This window comes from Pteronotus mesoamericanus, unplaced genomic scaffold, assembly GCF_021234165.1.
Source record: "Pteronotus mesoamericanus isolate MK-2021 breed Mesoamerican mustached bat unplaced genomic scaffold, CSHL_Meso_final contig_25, whole genome shotgun sequence".
In the NCBI taxonomy this organism is placed as follows: Eukaryota; Metazoa; Chordata; class Mammalia; order Chiroptera; family Mormoopidae; genus Pteronotus; species Pteronotus mesoamericanus.
In genome coordinates, this window is record NW_026555105.1 from 20,261,712 (window position 1) to 20,281,309 (window position 19,598).

At 48.9% G+C, this 19,598-nt stretch overlaps 2 protein-coding genes across 3 annotated transcripts in view; one reads left to right on the top strand and one right to left on the bottom strand.

Moving 5' to 3' along the window:
- TTLL9 (tubulin tyrosine ligase like 9) overlaps positions 1-3,136 on the bottom strand; it is a 36,919-nt gene extending 33,783 nt beyond the window's left edge. The window contains 2 exon segments of the mRNA XM_054573445.1: positions 339-382; positions 3,067-3,136. Of these exon segments, the coding sequence (XP_054429420.1) occupies positions 339-382; positions 3,067-3,081 (59 nt within the window). The 5' untranslated portion in view covers positions 3,082-3,136.
- A 7,608-nt stretch (positions 3,137-10,744) lies between these two features.
- Positions 10,745-19,134, top strand: LOC129070788 (dual specificity protein phosphatase 15). Of its 2 annotated transcripts, none has more exons than XM_054573912.1 (7): positions 10,745-10,756; positions 11,784-11,817; positions 13,371-13,453; positions 15,456-15,505; positions 16,475-16,549; positions 17,547-17,718; positions 18,595-19,134. In XM_054573912.1, exons 1-7 carry the CDS (start codon positions 10,745-10,747, stop codon positions 18,865-18,867), a joined length of 699 nt encoding a protein of 232 aa, XP_054429887.1. In that variant the 3' UTR covers positions 18,868-19,134. The 2 variants fall into 2 exon arrangements, with proteins under 2 accessions (XP_054429887.1, XP_054429886.1); XM_054573911.1 differs by lacking the exon at positions 10,745-10,756 and adding an exon at positions 10,889-11,015.
- The last annotated feature ends 464 nt before the right edge of the window (positions 19,135-19,598 follow it).

The window sequence follows — 19,598 nt, forward strand, 5'->3', positions numbered from 1 at the left end:
TAGATACAGCATGGGCCCCGGAGTCCAACAAACTAATCCTATGATCTTGAGCAAGTTATGTAGCCTCTCTGAGTTTGTTTCCTCATCTGTAAAGTGGACATAATAGTAGTATTTACTTCAAAAGATTGTGATAAGGGTTCAATGAGATAATACAGGTAAAATGACTAGGGCAAGGCCTGGCACATGGTAAATGCTCAATAATTGTTTTTTATTATTATTATCATTATGATCATTGAAGTTAAGGAGGAGGAGAGGGGATGGATGAAGGGAAGGAAGGAAGGAAAGAAGGAAGGAAAGAATCTATTTCTGTGTTCACTGGACTGGGTGGGATCACTCACCGTTCCTTTCCTTTCGACAATCCATAGCCCTTGTAATTTTGATTCTGCAATGAGAAAAGGAAAGTGATGCAGCTAATGTTGAATATCCACCTTGCCTTCCCAGCTCAACTTACTGCAGATATTAACATGCTCAGACCATCAGACTCAACACTGTCCAGGCCCTGTGACAAGTTCCAGCCTGGCCAAGCTCTCATTGGTCACCGTTTGCCCAACAACTTGGTCCTAGAAATGAATCCCCAAGTATCCAAGGCCCACCTCATTGTAGACTTGCTCCACAGGCATGACCAGTAGAGTGAATATCTCGTTTTCGATGGCCCAAAGGTCCAATCCTGAAACAGTTTTGAGGGTCAAGCTCAGCAGTCTTTGTGAGAAGACCTTTTACTCCAACCTTGAATGTTTAATTAGATTCGTGATCCAGGAGATGGCTGGGTCAAAGACTCAGAGCAAAGTGTATTTCTTCCAACCAAAATGGATGTTTAAATCTTCAAAGGGTGGTGGGTATTATTTTGCTTCTACCATGTCCCAAACATCTTGGCCCTCAGCCCTGGTATAACTGATCCCTAATGGCGGGTATGAAAAAAGAAATCAGAGTTGGTCTTGTGCAGGATGACCTCTGCAGCTTAGACAGACTTGCCATCCGCATTAGATTTCTATCACTGCATGACAAATTACCACAAACTTAATGGCTTAAAACAGTACAAATTTATACCTCACAGTTTCCATGGGCCCGGAGTCTGGGCATGGCTTAGCTGCCCCGGTCTCACAGAGCTACAATGGAGGTGATGACCTGGGTTATGGCTCTCATCCAGGGCCCAGGGTCTTGTTCCAAGATTAGTCAGATCATTTGGCAGAACTCAGTTACTTCAGGTTGTAGGACGGAGGTCCCTGTTTACTTGCTAGTCACTGGCTGGGGACTGCTTTCAGCCCCTAGAGAGCGCTGGTCCCTATGGGAGGTTCACAACATGAGAGCCTGCTTTCTTCCGGGCCAGCAGAAGCACGTGCTCTCACTTCAATCCTGCTCCTCCAAGTCAGCCGGGATGCAATCTTGCACAACCCGTCATAATTATGATAGTAACTATCCCATCAAATTCACATGCTCTACCCACATTTCAGGGGAGGAAATTATATAAGGTGTGTACACTGGGAGTAGCAATCTTGGGGGGTCAATTCTGCCTGCTGCACCATTCTACCCTCAAAGAGCTGCGGGAGCAGGATACAGGATACTGCTCTACTAAACTGGCAGAAGCGAGCTCCCCCACAGAAGGACGTGAAATCCCATCCCATTCGTCCATTCCATCCCCTCCAACTCCCCCAGAACTAGTTGTGTCCTTTTCTTTTTTATTATACCTTTTACGCTCTCTCATGTTTTCAATTTCATTTTCCATATGTTTACTTAGTTGCTCTAGTCTTTGGTTGAAAAAATTTTCCTTTCCTCGCTGAATTGCATTGGCACTTCTGTCAAAGTTTAATTGACTCGCTGTATGTGGGTCAATCTCTGGTCTCTATTTTGTACTGTTTACTTACTTGTTTATCCTATGTCACTATCACACTTAATTACTGTAACTTTCTAATAAATCTGAAATCAGGTAGCATGTCCTCCAACTTCTTTTCCCCCCAAGATTGTCTTTGGAATTTGGGGTCCTTCAATATAAATTTTAGAATCAGCTTGCTAATTAAAAAAAAAATAGTGTGTTCGAATTTTGATTGTTATTGCATTAAGTCTAAAGATAATTTTGGGAAGAAATGACATTATAAATTATTGAGTCTTTCAATCCATGAATATGGCCAGTCTCTTCATATTAATTTGTCTTCTTTGATCTCTTTCCACAATGTTTTCCAGTTTTCAGTGTATGTCTTGAACATTTTTAAGTTAATTTTCATAGGTATTTGATTTTGTGATGCTATTGTAAATAGTATTTTTTAAATTTTATTTTAGATTGATGATGGTCTAGAGGTAGGCAGAATAATGCCCCTCCAAAAGATGTCCAGGTCCTAGTCCCCAGAATCTATAAATATGTCACATTATATGGCAAAGGGAAGTTAAGATTGCAGATGGAATGAAGATTGCTGACCAAATGACTTTAAAATATTGCTTACTCTGGATTTTTCGAGATTTCCTGGGTAAGTCCAATGTAATCACTCGTTTTTAAATTGTGAGAGGGAGTTAAGGAAAGGAGTTGCCAGTCATGAGCGGTGGAACACAGGTAAGAAGAAGCAGGTTTGGGTTTCCCTGTTTACATTCTTAAAATGGGGAGTGGCCTGTGCACTCCTAGGGGTCAGGACTTCTCCCAGCCTGACCCACTTATGTGTCCCCATTGACCAGCACTGGGCTCCGCTTGGAAAAGACATTAATTAGCGTTTGGGGGATGGGCGGATGGAGGGATGGATGACTGGGCAAGCGGGAAACGGGATGAATAGATCTGTAAGAGCTCTTCCAAGTCAGAAAAGCCGAAATTCTGAGCTTCCCCCGGGGCCACACACATCGCGGAGTACAGTTTCGAATCCTGGGGTTTTGTAAATTTCCCGCCAGCAAGTCTGGTTCGGTGGACTTGCGCAGAGGCTCTGGCGGCTCGCGGCCTGCCGCGACTAGTGTTTTTTTCTCTGAATTCATAATTTTCGCCCACTCCATCGGAATCCCTCCGCGAGGACCCAACCTCTGAATCCCTCCACAGCTTTCCTTTCTCCCCTTAGGGACGATGAAAGCATTTGGGTGCAGCGAGCCTCCTACCTTCGGCCGCGACATGACGCGATTTTACAGGGCCTGATCCAAACCGGCACCTCGCCGGCCGCCAGCCTGTGCGTCCCGTTGCCAAGGCAACGAAGCCCCCCCTTCCCACGATCCGCCTTTCTGATTGGATGAGTCCACGGCACTCCTTTAGATCCGAGCGTCTGGAAGTCTTCGCGCGCACTGCTGCCGGGACCCCTGTACTCCCTGAACGTTTTTCTGGGAGCCCCGCACCTCCATGACGCTGGGACACTCCCGGCCAGAGACTTCCCGGGCGTCCACTGCCTAACAGCTCTCCCAGCTGAACTTCGCTTGACCTAAGAGAGCCGAGTCTGAAAAGTTGTCAGTTTTTGGTAAATGCGATGGACCTAAGTATCCTTTCTCGGGCCCTCACTGTCACCTGGTCCGTTTGCTAATCATTTGGTTGCGGCCCCTCACTTCTGCTCTCTCCTAGTGACTGCAATTCTTGAGCACCAACTCTGCCAGTACTCACCTCAGCTCCTGCAGTAGCCACCTACCTGACCAGTCTACCATATCTTCCCTTGCCCCACCCATTCCTGTTCATTCTCTGCACTACAGTCAAAGAGCTCTTGAAAACACAAATCTGATATTGTCTCTCCCCTGCATATACCCTGAAGTGGCAACTTATTGGTCATTGCACTCTGTACTGGCTTCCTGCCCTCCTTCCTTCACTTCCCCACAACCCCGGGATCTGTACCCCAATCATAACTGATTAGAAACTAATTTTTAAAATTCTGTCACTTTTATAGCGACCAAAATATAAATTATATAGGACTACGACTAACAAAATGTGTGCAAGATATTTCATTAAACAGCAAATTCTTACTAAGCATCTTTGCTATGTCATGTCCCATTCTTGACTCTGAGGATACAGAAGTGAATAAAATCAACAAACATCTGCCTTTTGGAGGTTTTATTCTCATAGAGAAAACTACAAAACATTGAAGTGTGGGAAAACCTCGGTTCCTCAGTAAAGAGTTATAGATCGGCAAGTCTGTTAGCCCGCGAGCATAGGTTGTTAGCGATAAGTTCTCAAGGAAGAGAACGGGCCTAGCCAAGGTGGGGATGAAAGGCATAGGTCCGGGTGGCAAAAAGTATCAGGTCCTTTGTCTTGAGGACTTATATGGTTTGTGGGATGGGGGTGAGGGAGTTGCATACAGATTGGGGGCTAAAGGTGGTGCTAGTTTCCCCCAGGGACAGACATGCCTACCTAAACGTGGGTATGTGTGAAGGGTTGTTAACCCAGATTCTTATTTTGCTCCAGACCACCTTTTGTCATCTGCTGTAAAACAGAGACAGTTAATTAAGTTATGGGTTTTTCCTTGAGTACTGTGGACCCCCTCCCACCTTCCTCCGGCATTTTGCTAGGTTCTACCTAACAGAAGGACAGAAAGGAGGCCTAAATAGCCTTGGCCAGTGTGGTTCAGTTGGTTGGGTGTCATCCTGCAAAGCTAAAAGTGACCAGTTCGATTCCCAAACTGGTCAGGGCCGGGTCCCAGTTGGGGCACTTGCAAGATCCATGTTTCCCTCACACATCAATGTTTCTCTCCCTCTCTTTCTTCCTTCCTACCCCTCTCTCTAAAATAAATAAATAAAATCTTTTTTTTTAAAGAAGAGGGAGACCTGAATAAATGGAGGTATATAGCATGTATATGGATAGGAAAATTCAATATCTAGATAAAGATGTGTATTTTCTGAGTTCCAATCAGGAATTTTGAGAGCTCTTGTCAAACCAAAACAACAAAGTGTATGTGTTGAGGCAGGGGACATTTCCTTGCCTATCCGTCCCAGTGTAATGCAGGTAGAGGCAAATATCGATGGAATAGAATGTGGATCCTAGAAACAAATACAATGGGTGACTGTGTGTGTGTTAGTTGGATATACAATAGAGGTGGCATCATAAATTAGTGGGGAAAGGATGGAGGACTCAGTAAATGGTACCAATGAATTGACTTTCCTGGGAATGAAAAATAGAAGCTGAACTCAAGTGGATTAAAGAATAAAGATGGCAAACATATATTTCAGACTATTAGAAATATGTATATGCATACATATAATATTTTTATGATCTCAAGATTGGGAAGGAGTTCTTGGCTAAGCAATAATAAAGCACAATTCATAATGGAAAAAATTGATCTATGACTCTATCAAAATTTAAACTGCCATATAACAGAAGACATTGTAAAGTCAAATAAAACAAGCTACCACCTAAGAGGAGATAACTGCCACATGCATAACACAAAACGAGTACTTAGAGAACTCCTGCAAACGATTAAGAAAGACTTCCTCCAACCTGCGAAAGAAAAGGAAAATGGACAAAAGATATAAATAAGGAACTTTGAACAGAATAAACTTAAATAGCCAATAAGCAAATAGAGATATATAAATAGAAAAAATTATTAGATGTGATTTTTATGATCAGCTAGATATAAATAAAAACATATATCAATGCCAAGAGTTTGTGAGCATGTGGGGAAATGGGAACCTTTATATGCTGCTGGTACACTCACACTTTTGGAAGGAGATTTAGCAATATCTTATAAAGTTGAAAATGCACACAGCTCATAACCCATTGATTTCACTACTTAAGCAGCAACCCTATGCTATTGGCTGTATCCCATAGGCTCTCCGAATACAACCATACAACCCATGACCCATCTATCATTTTGCCACTGAAGTGCAAGATGACAACCTTTCCTAAAGAAATACTCATACTTGTGCATAGGTCATATGTATAAGGATGTTCTTTATAATAGTGGAAAATATTAGAAACTGTATAAATGTCCATTGGTAGAGGGATGGATGAATAAAATGGAGTAGATTCTAATAATAGTATGCTATACAATGATAAAAATGAATAATTCAGATTCATATAAATAAATATCTCTCAAACCTTTTGTTGAGCAAATAAAAATTGTAGAGTCATAAATATTTTTTAAAGGTTATAATTTATATTAACTATAAACACACATACAAAAGTATATTCTATATATTTATGGGTATACAGGTATTAAAACTTTAAAAATATAGACAGATATGCTGCATAACAAATTCATAATAGTGGTTGCCTCTGGGGAAGAGGAGAGAGGAAAGGGAACTTCAACTACGTCAAGTTTACTTGTAATGTTTTATTTTACTTAAACACACTTGAAGTAAATAAGTCAAAGTACTCCTATCTGGATTTGCTTTTTGGTTTTTGTTTTTTTCCAAATAAAAAGCACACAAGCCATAACAATGACAGAAAATCAGTACTACAATAGAGGAAGTTTAGGATGCTTTGGGAATGCACAACAGTGGGATCTAACCAACTTCAACTGCAGTCAGCAAAGACTGCCTGGAGGAAATGGGAGTTGGCCCAATGAAATGAATGGGAAGAGCATCCCAGGCAGAGGGAATGGCCTGTGCAAAATCAGAAGTCAGAGAGAGTGAAGAATGTTTGAGGAAATGAAAGCTGATCAATGACCAGGAAAGAGTGAAGAAAAGGGGAGAAAAGAAGCTGCTAAACCTGTATGTGTTTGTTTCCTTTTTTGCAGATGTGGAAACAGAGCCCTAGCAAGGGGAATAGAACCCAGGCTTCCTAATTCTGTGTCAGTTGCTCCATGATAATAATAATGGGGTGCCAGTCTTTCTGTTGTGTATCTTAAATGTGTCCTCTCATTTAATTTCCTTACAGACCTAGAGGGATTATTTTCCTCCTCATTTTACAGATGAGGAAACAGGTCTACAGAAATTAAGAAATTTGCCCTGGCTGGTGTGGCTCAGTGGATTGAGTGCCAGCCTACAAGGTGTCGCTGGTTTGATTCCCAGTCACGGCACATGCCTGGGTTGCAGGCCAGAAGCCCAGAGCATGCAAAAGGCAACCACACATTGATGTTTCTCTCCCTCTCTGTCTCCCTCCCTTACCCTTTAAAAATAAATAAGTAAATAATCTTTAAAAAAAAGAAATTAAGAAATTTACTCAAGGTCACACTGGAAGAAGCCAGATTCCACAAGGCCTTGTGTGCTATGCTAGGCAGGTTAGACCTTTTCCTAGGGGTATTGGAGAGTGTATTAGGTTCCTATTGCTGCTGTAATTACCACAAACGAAGTGACTTAAAACAACTTCAATGTATAAGCTTATAGTACTTCAGGTCAGAAGTCTGAATTGGGTCTCTCTAGACTAAAAGTAAGGTGGTGGCAGGGCTGGGTTCCTCCTGGAGGCTGTAGAAAAGAATCTCTTTCACTTTTCCACCTACATTTCTTGGCTTATGGCCCCCTCCATCTTCAAAGCCAGCGATCATATCATTCCGACCTCTGTTTCTGCCATCACATTCCCTCTGACTCTTATTCTCCTGCCTCCCTCTTTCACCTACAAGGACACTTGTAATTACATTGGGCTCACCCAAATAACCCAGGATAATTTTCCGTCTCATGGTCAGATGATTGGCATCCTCAGTTCCATCTGCAACCTTAATTCCCCCTTCCCATGTAACAGAACACATTCTCAACTTATAGGAGTCAGAGCATGGACATCTTTGAAGGGATCCATTATTTTGCCTACCACACTGAGCCACTGAAGGGTTTCAAGCAAGGAAAAGACAAGATGAGACCTGCATTTTAGTATATTTTTATTATTGGTTTTATAAAACAGCCACTTCATGACTTATTTACAGCAAATTGAGCTTGCAACAAGTAACATTTTAAAGGAATAAACAGTTTATAGATATTAAATGTGTTCAATCTAGTAAGTATATGAGGAGGGACCCAAAATACCCAGAATTTAATTATTAAAAATTGTGTATTTATTCTTTTATGTTTAAAGTTCAGTGACCTTCAAATTACTCTCCATTCGATGCAATGCACCTATTGAGACTTTTTTCCCCTGCTCAAAACAGTTTTTGAACTCACCGATTTTGACGGCTTTTAGTGCTTCTGCCATTTTTTGTTTCACCTCTTCCACATCAGCAAAATGTTTCTCTTTGAGGACTTTTTTCATCTGGGAAACAAAACAAAGTTGCTGGGAGCGAGGTCATTTTTGGTCAAAAAAATGCTGAATACTCAGAGGAGTGTGGGCAGGTAAACTCATAAATCACCCATCATGAAATGGGCAAACACATTGAGTCTTCAAAAACACTGAAGCTGAATGCAGCCTCTCACAACAACGCCAGCTGGAACACTGTTACAGATGGGTTCCTAGAACATTCATCTAGCTGGGGAAGCTGGTACTACAACCCTAGAAGATAATTCTGGGTTTTTTGGGGGGTGGGGGAGGGTCCCTGGCTCGTATCTTTTTTTTTTTTTTTTTTAGGTATTTTAACTTGATAGTTCTTTTGTACAAGTTCAAAGGGATGTTATAATTTTCCCTTTATGGATGAGGAAACAGACCCAGGAGGATTTGGTTGTCTGCCCAGGTTCACAGAGCTGCCATGTGAGGGACTAGTCTTTAGGCCCATTTATCAGCATTGCTTTTGGTTATCTACAGGGTAGGGCGTTCTGGGACACTCAAGTCAGACATGACATCTTCAGTCCAATTTTTCATCCCTAATCTGGTGTCCAATAAGCACCTTTTGAATGAATGAATAATCCTGCTTTCACTTCTGTGGCACAGGCAGTGATTTCCAAGGCAGGAAACCCTCTTGGCTGGGCTGCTCCAGGAACCTCCTCGCTAGCCTCCCTGCTTTGCTCTGTAATCCACACTCCAGGTAGGAGCCAAAGTGATGTACTTAAGATGTAAATCAGGTTACATGGCATCCCCAGTTAAATTTTCCCACTGGCTTTCTATCATACCGAAAAGAAAACCCTAAACCCTCAGTTACGGCCTTACATGGCCTTGCACACTCCACCCCTTCTCTCCTCTCAGCCTCAGTCTCACCACCTTCCTTTGGTTTTCTCCCCTCCTGTCCACCCCACGTTTCCAAAGGCTAAACTTTTCCCACCTCACAGCCTTTGCCTGTGCTGTTCTTTCTGCTGGACATCCCGCCACTCTTTAAATAGTTGGGTCTTTCTTCTATGCAGGTCTCAGCTTTAATATCACCTATTTAGAGAGATTCTTTTCCATTTTGTGTTCTTCATAGAAAATTGTGACTGTAAATGCTCTATTTGTCTACTTGCGTATTTTGTTTGCCATCCCTCCTACACCTGAAATGTCCAATCTGTAGCTAGCAGGCAGATATAGCAGATGAGACATCTGACATGTGCCTGGTCTGAATGGATATGTGCTCTAAGTGTAAAATACACACTAGATTTTAAAGATAATACAATAAAAAAGTCATTAATAATTTTTAAATATTAACTGCATGTTGAAATAATATTTTGCATATATTGGGTTAAAACATTATTAACAACTCTCTTCTTCCCACATTTTTAATGTGGCTACTAGGAAATTTTAAATTACACATGTGACTCCCATTATTTCTATCAGGCAGTGCTGTTCTAGACTCTTAGCCAATAAAAGTAGGAACCATCTCCCTTATCTACCTCTGGGTTCCCAGCACCTACCCTGTAGCAGGTGCCCAGTGAGTATTTATTGAATAATTTGGTTTTTATGGGAACTCTGGGCTCAGAGAGAGCTGAGACAGGCAGCCCCCGTGTATGCTGTGAATGTGAGGAATAAACACAAAAGGGATTCTATTTTTCTCCAGTCACTGCATTTCCAGCAGGTTCTGTCTCCTCTGTGTCCTGCTCTGTACCGATAGTCCCTTGCACTATCACCTGCTACTAGACATGGCGGGGGTGGGGTTGGGGGTGGCTGGATGAGCAAAGCTGGTTCAGCTGCTTCTGTTTCAGTATCATAGCACATGTCTGGTCTCCATTATTTTACATTCTTTAGCTTTGATTCCAGTAGCAGGAAGGGCTCACCTTAATACACTGAGACACACGGGGCAGCTGTGACCCCAAGGGTCACCCAGCAGGACAGAGAGGAATAGGGCCTGGGACCTTTGTCTCCAGAATCACCTTCCAGGACTCTTGCCTCCAACTACATTCTGTTGTAATCTTCTTTACCCCAAGGGACCAGGGCAACTGCAACCCTTCCCTCCCCTCACATTTGCCTCTGGCTTCTTGGGGGCTCGACGGCTGGTGTGCCTGGTCCCAGCAGAACAGACCCAAATGACACCATCCACATAGAGGTCAAAGCAGATGGGAGGAAGGGATGGGAGGATGGATGAATGGATGGACAGACCAATGAATGGACGGACTGAAGGATGGGAGGACAGATGGTTGTGTGTGAGTGGGGAAGGAGGATGGCTGGCTGGCAGGAAGCCTTCATGAGGAGTGAGGCAGGAGAGGGGATTACAGAAGGGAGGAATTACCTACCACTTTTCTCATCTCAAACAGAATCTGAAGAACAGAGGACCCACAGCGATCAAAGTCCAGCCCCAGTCATATTTCTGCTAGAAAACCGAGGCCAAAGGAGCGAGGTGCTTTGCCCCAGGGCCCTCAGGGAAGTCCAGGCACAGCCTGAACTGGGGTCTGGGTCTCTGAGCCCCTGGCTGAGGGCTCTTTCCGCCCCCCACCCGCCCGAGCCTGACGGTGCCAGGGTGGGGGGAGGGCCCTCGCCCCCACCTCCGGAGGTATCGGCCCCACGAGGCCCCAACAAGCTGCCGTTGTCCCGCGGGCCCTGGGCCCGGCACACTGGGGCTTTGTCCAGCCCCCTGCTGCGACCCACGGGAGGGGCCCCCACATGACCGAAGGGGTAGGAGGAGCCTGCGGCTGTGGCAGCGGCGGCTCCTCCATCATTTCCCTCCGTGGCCGGGGGTCGGCGGGCGGTGACGGCGGCGGCGGCTGGGCAGGGCTGGGCGGGGCCGTGGACGCCAGGCCCCCTGTTCCCCTTCAGGCTGCCGGCGCCGGGCCTGGGTCATCAAAGCTGCTGTGACCCGAGCGCTTTCCCGGCTGCGAGCTGGGGGTGCGCCAGGACCCCAGCCCCCGGGATCATGGGGAATGGCATGACCAAGGTAGGTGGGCGGGGATCTCGCAGCCCCCACCTGCCCGCCCCTGCCCGCCCCCAGCCCGGCCCAGCCCGGCCCAGCTCCTGCCCCGGACCGGCTGCCTCTGCCCGCCTCTGACCTTCTGGGCTCCCGCCGAGTCTCTGTGTGTCTGTATCTCTGTCTCCCTGCGACTCTGTCTGAGATAGTATCTCGCTGGGTGTCTCTCTGGGGCTGCAGCGCTCTATAATTTCTTCTCTGTCACTGTGCACGTCTCTGTCTCTCTCTTTCTGGTCTCTGTCTCCCTGTGTGTATCTCTCTCTGCCTGTTACTGAGACTATTTCCTCCTGTCACTCCCAGACACACTTTCTGCGCCCCCCTCCCCCGCCCGCCCCCGCCAGTCTCCCTTGTCTCTGACTCTGTGGACTATCTCCCTGGGGCTGTTTCTCCATTCTTTTCCTCCTCTACCTCTTCCTGTTCCTGCCTTTCCATTCCCTACTCCTCAGAATTCCCCACCACCCACCCAGGCAAGTCCGCCTCACCTGCCCTCTCCTCTGTGCCCCTCCTACCCTCTCCCCCTAGGTCCTGGTGCCCTCCCTTCTCTTTCCTCTCACCCCTACCCAAGGCAGCTTCCCCTGGCGCCCCCTCCTGCTCCCCAGCCCCTCTCACAGAGTCCAGGCCCACCGGAGGAAGGCGGGTGCTCCCCGAGGCCCGAGGTTCAGACACCCTTCATGGGATGGAGAGGGGCTGTGGGCCCCTGCTCCCCTCCCCCACTGACCCTGCCTGTCTCTCCCCTAGGTACTTCCTGGACTCTACCTCGGAAACTTCATTGGTGAGCACTGCCCACTCTGTCCCAAGGCCATGGCAGTCTGCCTGCCCCAGGCCCGTGTCCATCATTCATGCTCTGGCCCACGCACCTTGGGGGAGCTCAGGAATGGGGCTGGGGGGGCAGGGGGTGGTGCCAGGCCAGGAGGAGGAAAGAGTTCATGAGGATAAGGGGTACGTAGGTGGGGAGAGTGGCTCTAGCGCAAAGGGCTCAGGACGCTGGGCGCTGGGCAAGTCTGCACCTGCTCTGAGCCTCTTCCTGTGGTTGGTTCTTGCGGCCCTGAGGTTCTAGGTAGAGGTCTGTTTGGAGGTGTTGCTTCTAGCTGGGGAGATGGGGACCCTTCCCCCCAACCTCCTCCTCAGAGGAGAAGCCCTGGAGACTGGGCTCTACCCTAGAAACTTCATTGGTCAGCACTGCCCACTCTGTCCCCAAGGCCATGGCACTCTGCCTGTCCTGGGCCTGTGTTAAGAGACAGGCTGGTCTGAGGCTTGTGGGGCCCAAGATGAGAAAAATCACTTTCATCTGCAGAGTCAGAGAGAGAGCTACAGAGAGCAAGGGGCATCCGGGCTGGGACAGGGCCTTCCCGATCCACCCCGTCCCCCACAGACTTAGGGGCTCCACTGTCACCCACGCTGACCCCTCCCTCCCTGGAGCTACCTCAGCAGCTCGCACCACATTGGTTTCTGAGTATTTGACTAAATAAGGTCTGAATTCCCGCGAGGGCAGAAGTTGACTCCATACCTCTATGCCCAGCTGAGGCTGCACACAGTAAGCACTCGGTAAATGTGTTGAATGAGGATGTGGACAAATGGAGAGAGGGGGGATATGTGTTATTTACTCTGACTATAAAAGGTCTGTACACACTGGAAACCCAGCCCCTAGAGATGACCACTAATAGCAGTGTGGGCATACCCCTGGGTCATTTTTCATCTCTTTGTCGATACGGATACAACATTTAAAGCAAAAATGGAAACCTATTCTGCATGCTCTTCTGTTCCCTGTATTTCCCATTTAATAATATATTGTGGACATCTTTGCGCATCAGCACATAAAGATCTTTTTAGTGGCTGCGTAGTATTCAGGTATGAATATACCATTTTTTATCCAGCTCCCCTTTGATGGACATTTACTTTGTTTCTACTTTTAACTATTTCTGATGCTTTTACTGTTATAAGCAGCATGAAGAGACTATCATCCTCTACACACGGCTTTCGTGTGAGCAAATCCTGCAGGCAAGATTCCTAGAAGCAGAATTACTGGGTCAAGGATATGCCAGGGAAGGGTGTTTACGATGGAAAAAATAGCATGGGGAAGGCGGGGGAGTTGCTGAGCTGTTACTCCAGGGTGCCCCAGAGACAAGACTGAAGCGTAGGGGTGTGGCAGGACCTGTCACGCTAGGAGCAGGAGGTGGCGAAGGAGCAGGGAGCTGGCGGAGGGTCCACCAAGGCGGAGAGGGTGGGGTGAGGAGGAGAGTTGGGCGGGAAGTGCTGCCTCCCTCGGTCATCAGGGACACAAAAGCCACACCTGCCAGATTGGCTCAAGCTCCTTGTTTCTTTCAGATGCCAAAGACCCGGATCAGCTGGGCCGCAATAAAATCACGCACATCATCTCCATTCATGAGTCACCCCAGCCTCTGCTGCAGGTACTCCCTACCCCGGTCCCAGAGCTGTGCATAGACTGAGGGGAAGCGGGTTTCAGACCCTCCACAGCACCCATTAATCGTATACCTACCATGTGCCAGGTCCTATATTGCCTTCCTGACCCATGCTAACTCACTCGGTTGGAAACTGGCCTGTTTTACATGAACTCCCTATTGGATCCCTATTTGGCAACTGAGACCCAGAGAAGTAAAGTAATTTGCCTAAACTCACACATCTAGGAAGCTAGGGAGCTGGAATTTGAACATAGACCATCTGGCCCCAAATGCCTCACACTGAACCATAAAAAGCCCCCCATGTGGGCTTCCCACATGGGAAGATGACCCCAAAAGGATGATTCTGAACTCTCTGTCTTGCTGTGTGACCTGTCTTGCTGTGGGGCTGTAACGTCATCTCTCTGGGCCTCTGATCCTTCAGCCCTGTCTTGTGAGGAGGAAAGGCGCTGTGGGACAGGGAAGATGCCTTGCATGCTATAGAGCGTGGCTCCCACTGGAACAGTCGGTGCTGGTATTATCGAGTCCCTGGGAAAGAGGGAGTGAGGGTGTTTTGACCCAGAGGAGGAAAGCAGGAAATTCGGCCACGTGTGCTGGGGTCAAAAGGCTCGAGTTCACATCTTCACCACTTATCCTCTCTGTAACCGTGGGCATAGGACCTCATCTCTGTGAGCCTCAGTGGCCTGATCTCTAAAGGGAATTTTATAACAGTACCGACCTCGCTGAGTTATGGAGAGCCCCATCGTAGGTGCTTAACAAATGACAGCTGATATAATACAAAGTTAATTATACTCTTACCCCATAAACGGAGGTCCTTCCTCCTTGCCTGTTACAGCCCCTGTCACCTACTGAAGGGAGAGAACTGTGGGTGGGAAAAGGCTCTGGGGAGCTGAAATTCGGACCCGGTTCTGTCACAGGCTTGCTGTGTGACCTTGGGCAGGATCCTTCCCCTCTCTGGGCCTTAGGTCCCCATGTGGCCGATTTGATGATTTCTAAGAGCAACCTCCAATAATCTGTGTTTCTCAGTGTCATTCAAAGAAGAAATTTCCAGGTCAATAGAGTCTTATTTTGCTTCATAGTGCAGACTTGTTTGGGAGTAACTGGAGTATGCAGTCATTAGATTGCATAGAGAAGGTTGTCGTGTCAGGAAGATATTTACTAATGAAATGACTGCTGGCAAAATGAATCCCTGCTCCAGCAGCTCTCCCCTCGTCTCACAAGCGTCCCTCCCGCTTCATACCTCAGTGAATTTACCAGTCAGGGCTTGATTATGCCTTGTAAATGCGAGGCCAAATGTGTTGCAAATGAAATCGCAAACCTTGCAAAATATCAGGATTGAGTGACCTTGGGGAAAGTGAGTTAGAGAAAGGCTGGACTCTCAGGTGAAGCCATTAACAAGTGAGGAGGTTCCTTAGCCACTGGCCGTTGCGGGGCCAGGCACCTGAAAAGAGCCGTTTGACTATCAAATGATTAAGAGAGGTCCCCGGGAAAAGTGAGGAGGTTCTTGGAATGTAGGCAAAAATCATCTTTATTATCTTGTGTGAAGGTGAAGGATATTGGAGCAAGTTTGTTGGGAAAATCTGACAACTCCTTGATTATTTTAATAATTAGCACAAAGTTTATAATACAATTCATGAAGTGTAAACTTATTTTCATAATTTTCATTTCTTTTTAAGAAAATAAAACCTGCCCTTCTTACTATGTACTCTGTAATCTTCATTCGGAGGGGAGTCACTTTAAGTGGCCCTTTCCTTGCTATTAAATGAAAGGTCCCTGGATAATTTTTATTACGTTCTCAGGTTTTAGAATCACAGATGGTCAGAGCTGGGAGGCCATCAGATGGCATCTACTCTTTGAACAGAGAGGACAACCGTGGCCCAGAGAGGGACAGGAACTGGTTTGGGGTCAGGATGTGCTCGGGGGCCCAGGCCGGGATAAGAGGGTGCCAGCAAGTCCCCCTGCCCCGCTGCCTGTGTGTGTTTTATACTTTCAGGGCATAACCTACCTTCGCATCCCAGTGGCCGACACCCCTGAGGTACCCATGTAAGTTCTGGGATGGAACGACCGACGGACAGACAGATGTGGGAGGGACGATGGAAGGCGGTCTGAGGGAAGACAGAGAGGACTAGGGCCAGAAAGCCACCCTGGAAGCCCAGCGCAGAGGGTCCCCCAGCCCCAAGATTGACTCTGTCTTAGCTGCACCTCTGCCTGTGCCCCTGACCAAGACCATTAACCTCGCAGAGCTGAGCCTCCTGCTGTGAACTGGAGAGAGTGCCCTGTCTCAAAAGGTCAGCTGCACCAGTGGATTTGAAAGGTCAGGCTCAGCTGGTTCCTGGCCTTGGAGTTAAGACATTTGGGTTCTGGCCAGGCTTTGCCATCTCTTTGCTGTGTGACCTTGAACAAATCACTTCCCCTCTCTGAGAGGGAAGGCGGGCTTAGCCGGCAGCAGCGAGGAGGCTTTGCTAGATCAGATGGCGTGGACTGAGGATCTAGGACAGGGCCTGAGTGTATTGGGGGCTCAGGACACGATCTCTGTTCACGGTAGCAGCAGTGCCTCCGGCCTGGGAGGGGCCCAGACAAGACACGCCTGCCCCTTGGGAATCTTGCTGTCAACCCCATTGCTGGCCATCACTGTCCCCAGATGCTCTGACTGCAGACCCCAGAGGAGAACCCAGTCCTGTGTCCTCTCCCACCCATTTCCTTGAAAGGTCAAGATAAACCTCCCTATGAAAATAGAGTCCACAGGACGTACTGGGAGGGGCTCCTGCTGCTGTAGTGGGATCCGCCATGATTGGTCTCTCTCCGTGTGAAGTGCCACCATTATTATTTCACACACATCCCCGCCTCGTAGGATACTATTGGCTCCTACTCCCCGCACGTGCTAGCTGACCTACGAACCCTCTGGTCTTTATCCTTTGTCTCTTGCCATCCCATAAATGCGGAGGGGGACAACTCCTAGGAGACATGCCCCCCCCCCACCAGTGGTCCCTACCCTGTTGCTTTCTTCTCTAGCAAAAAGCACTTCAAAGAATGTATCAACTTCATCCACTGTTGCCGCCTCAATGGGGGGAACTGCCTTGTGCACTGGTGAGTTAAGAGGACAGTGGGGAGAAAGGAAGTAAGTGGCTGTCCTCCATCCTCAACACACACGCATTCTATGGGAAGGAGGAACCTGTGACAAATCTCCAGCTGTCACAGTGGCTGACGATCTGCCATTCCTCTGATAGGGACTGACAGGGGGCTCAAATCAGGGCTCTGTCCTTTACCTGCCGTGTGGCCATAGCCAAATAGCTGTTTCTCCCTGAGACTCAGTTTCCTCACCTGTAAAACAGGGAGAAGAATGCTGACATGACGGGCTATTGGGAGGGACAAGGGAAGTCATGCAGGCAGCCAAACACCCTCCTGCAGTTCTAGCTCCCTCTCCTCCCCTCCAAGCCTTTGAGGCGACAGTGCAAGGCAGTAGGGAACCCCAGGCTGGGAGACAGGACCCTGCGTGTTCCCAGAGCCCCTGGCCCAGTAGATGTCACTGATTTTGTAACTTCTCACTGAGCACCTCCCCAGTGCAGGACGCCCGCCACAGGAGCAGCGCCAGCCTTGTCCCTCACCGTCTCCCTCCTTCTCCTCCCCAAATGCACCAGGTTCCCACAACGTGGTCTCTTACACGCTGCCCAGAGCATTCTTTATTAATGCTTACCCCTCTTTCAAGACCCAGCTTCATGTCACTTCCTTGGGAACACCTTCCCTCGTCCTCCCCAGCCCCCCATTAGATTGTCCTAGCCCAGAGACCATCTCTGTTTTACTTCCCACTATACCCCCAGTAGCTGAGAAATAACAGATGATCAGGACATGTTTGTTGGTTGAATGAATTAAGTGGTGTTTCACTCGGGTCTTTAATGAGAGGGAATGCCTGGGGGATCCTCCAGGCAGAGGGAACAGAAAGGGTGAGAGCCTGGAGGTGCGAAGACAGGTCCTTGCAGGCTCCCTGTGGTTGGGCTCAGGGACAAGGGCGGGAGAGCTCAAGTGGGGATGGGGGGCACGGAGGAGACTGGGCCTCATCTGGAGCTTGGGGGCGGGGTGGTCCCAGCTTTGCAGGCATCTCCCGAAGCACCACGATTGTGACAGCCTATGTGATGACTGTGACGGGACTAGGCTGGCGGGAAGTGCTTGAAGCCATCAAGTCCACCCGGCCCATTGCCAACCCCAACCCAGGCTTTAGGCAGCAGCTTGAAGAGTTTGGCTGGGGCAGTTCCCGGAAGGTAGGGGCTGGGGCAGGGGCAGGGGCAGGGGCAGGGGCAGGGTGGGAGGTTTTTCTTTCCTCACGTGAGGTGAGCACACATTGGAAAGAATTTAGCTTGTACTTCAGACCTGACAGAATATTCTTCTGAGGTCTCACACTCATGGCCCTTGAGCTGATCTAGCCCGTAGGTGTATTTTGTTTGGATAGCAAAGTGATTTCTTTACTTTTTTAATTTAGAATTTGAACACCTTTGGGCCAGACTGTGGACCCTTCAGTTAGATCAGGTCCCAGAACTGCCTGCTCTACCTGCCTGGAACCTGAAGGCATTTGAGCATTTAGCCCCTTGGGAGAGAAATGTCCACCTCCCAGTCCACTCCTGCATCCTTGATGAGGCCAAAGCAATTTTTTCTCCTATACCCACTGGGCAGACGGCATATGGAGATGTCAGGACACTGAGGCCTCCCCCAAACGGGATGGGAGACAGAGAGAAGCAACAAGCGCTCTCATTAAGTGGCCGGCTGGTACCCAGGAGCTTATCTGCAAGGCTTTAGGAAGAGGCAGGCGGGAAGCCCTGTGCGAGCCGAGTTGCTTGACAGGGGGAAAGGGTTAATATGGTCCCCACTGTGCAGGCAGGAGGGTCGCTTCAGCAGGTTTGGAAGATAGAGTGTCAAAAGGAGAGTGGGTTCAGGGAAAGGAAAGGGACCTATGGTGGGGTGGGGGTGGGGGGCGGCTCAGTGAGTGCGATGGAAACTTAGAGGCTAAGAGGATGTTGGGGAAGGGGAGGGGCGTAGAGAGGTGAGGAAAGCTCGCAGAAGGGCGGAAGCTCTGAGGATTAGGGAGGGGACGGGGCCGGCGGCTTGGCACCGATGCCCGAACCCCTACGTCCCCACCCCAGCTTCGCCGGCAGCTGGAGGAGCGCTTCGGAGAGAGCCCGTTCCGCGACGAGGAGGAGGTGCGCGCGCTGCTGCCCCTGTGCAAGCGCTGCCGGCAGGGCTCTGCGACCTCGGCCGCCTCCCCCGCGCCGCAGTCCTCAGCCTCCGAGGGAACCCTGCAGCGCCTGGTGCCGCGGACGCCCCGGGAAACCCACCGGCCGCTGCCGCTGCTGGCGCGCGTCAAGCAGACTTTCTCTTGCCTCCCGCGGTGTCTGTCCCGCAAAGGTGGCAAGTGAGGATCCCGCCCCTTTTCCTCCCAACTGGTCCCCTGCCGGGGGCCGACTGGGCCTCCCACGGCCTTCAGGAGGGCCTAGAGCCTGTGGGAGCCCCGCAGTGGCCTGATCCCTGCCCTTGCCGCCTCTGCCCGCCCTGCTTGTCTGCAGTAGTGTGTCCTCTGTCTGTGCGTCTCTGTGTCTGGGCCAGGCTGCTGCAGCCATCTGGTGCCTTAGTCCTTGGGCTGGGGGAGGGGGCACCCAGGCCACCCCTCTTAAAGGCGGCGGGAATGGAAGTGGGTTGGTGGATGGGGGTTAGACGGGCCTGGAGGATATTAAAGAGACACAGAAGCTGCCTGTCTGCCTCCTGAGTCTGTGAGCAAAGGTGGTACAGCAGGACTCTGCCAGGGGCCAGGAGCCTGCCGGAAACAGGGATGGGAGGAGTTGTGCATCCCGGGGGCCTGAGGAGCCTGCCACCCCCACTAAACTGCATCCCTCGGGCCTGAACTCTGAATACTTCTCTGACACTCCTTGTCCCCTCCCCATATCTCCCCAGGCCCTGGTCTCCTGAGTAGGGGGGTCTACTGGCCTCCTCTCTGAATCCCCTTCCCCTCTCTGAGCTCCTCTCCTCCTGGACCCCCCTCCTCCTCTCCAACTCCCTCCCCTTCCCTACTTAAAAATACTAGCTGGTAAATGCCTCTCTCATGCCTGACCTATTACATATCCAAGTTCACTTAATCCCGGGCAGGCAGCTT

What these genes read in the sequence shown, in the direction of transcription:
- LOC129070788 (XM_054573911.1), top strand. Translation starts at nt 10,995, where the DNA reads ATGGGGAATGGCATGACCAAG. An exon ending in CTACCTCGGAAACTTCATTG is followed by an intron (nt 11,818 to 13,370) that starts GTGAGCACTGCC and finishes TGTTTCTTTCAG; the next exon opens with ATGCCAAAGACCCGGATCAG. An exon ending in GACACCCCTGAGGTACCCAT is followed by an intron (nt 15,506 to 16,474) that starts GTAAGTTCTGGG and finishes TTTCTTCTCTAG; the next exon opens with CAAAAAGCACTTCAAAGAAT.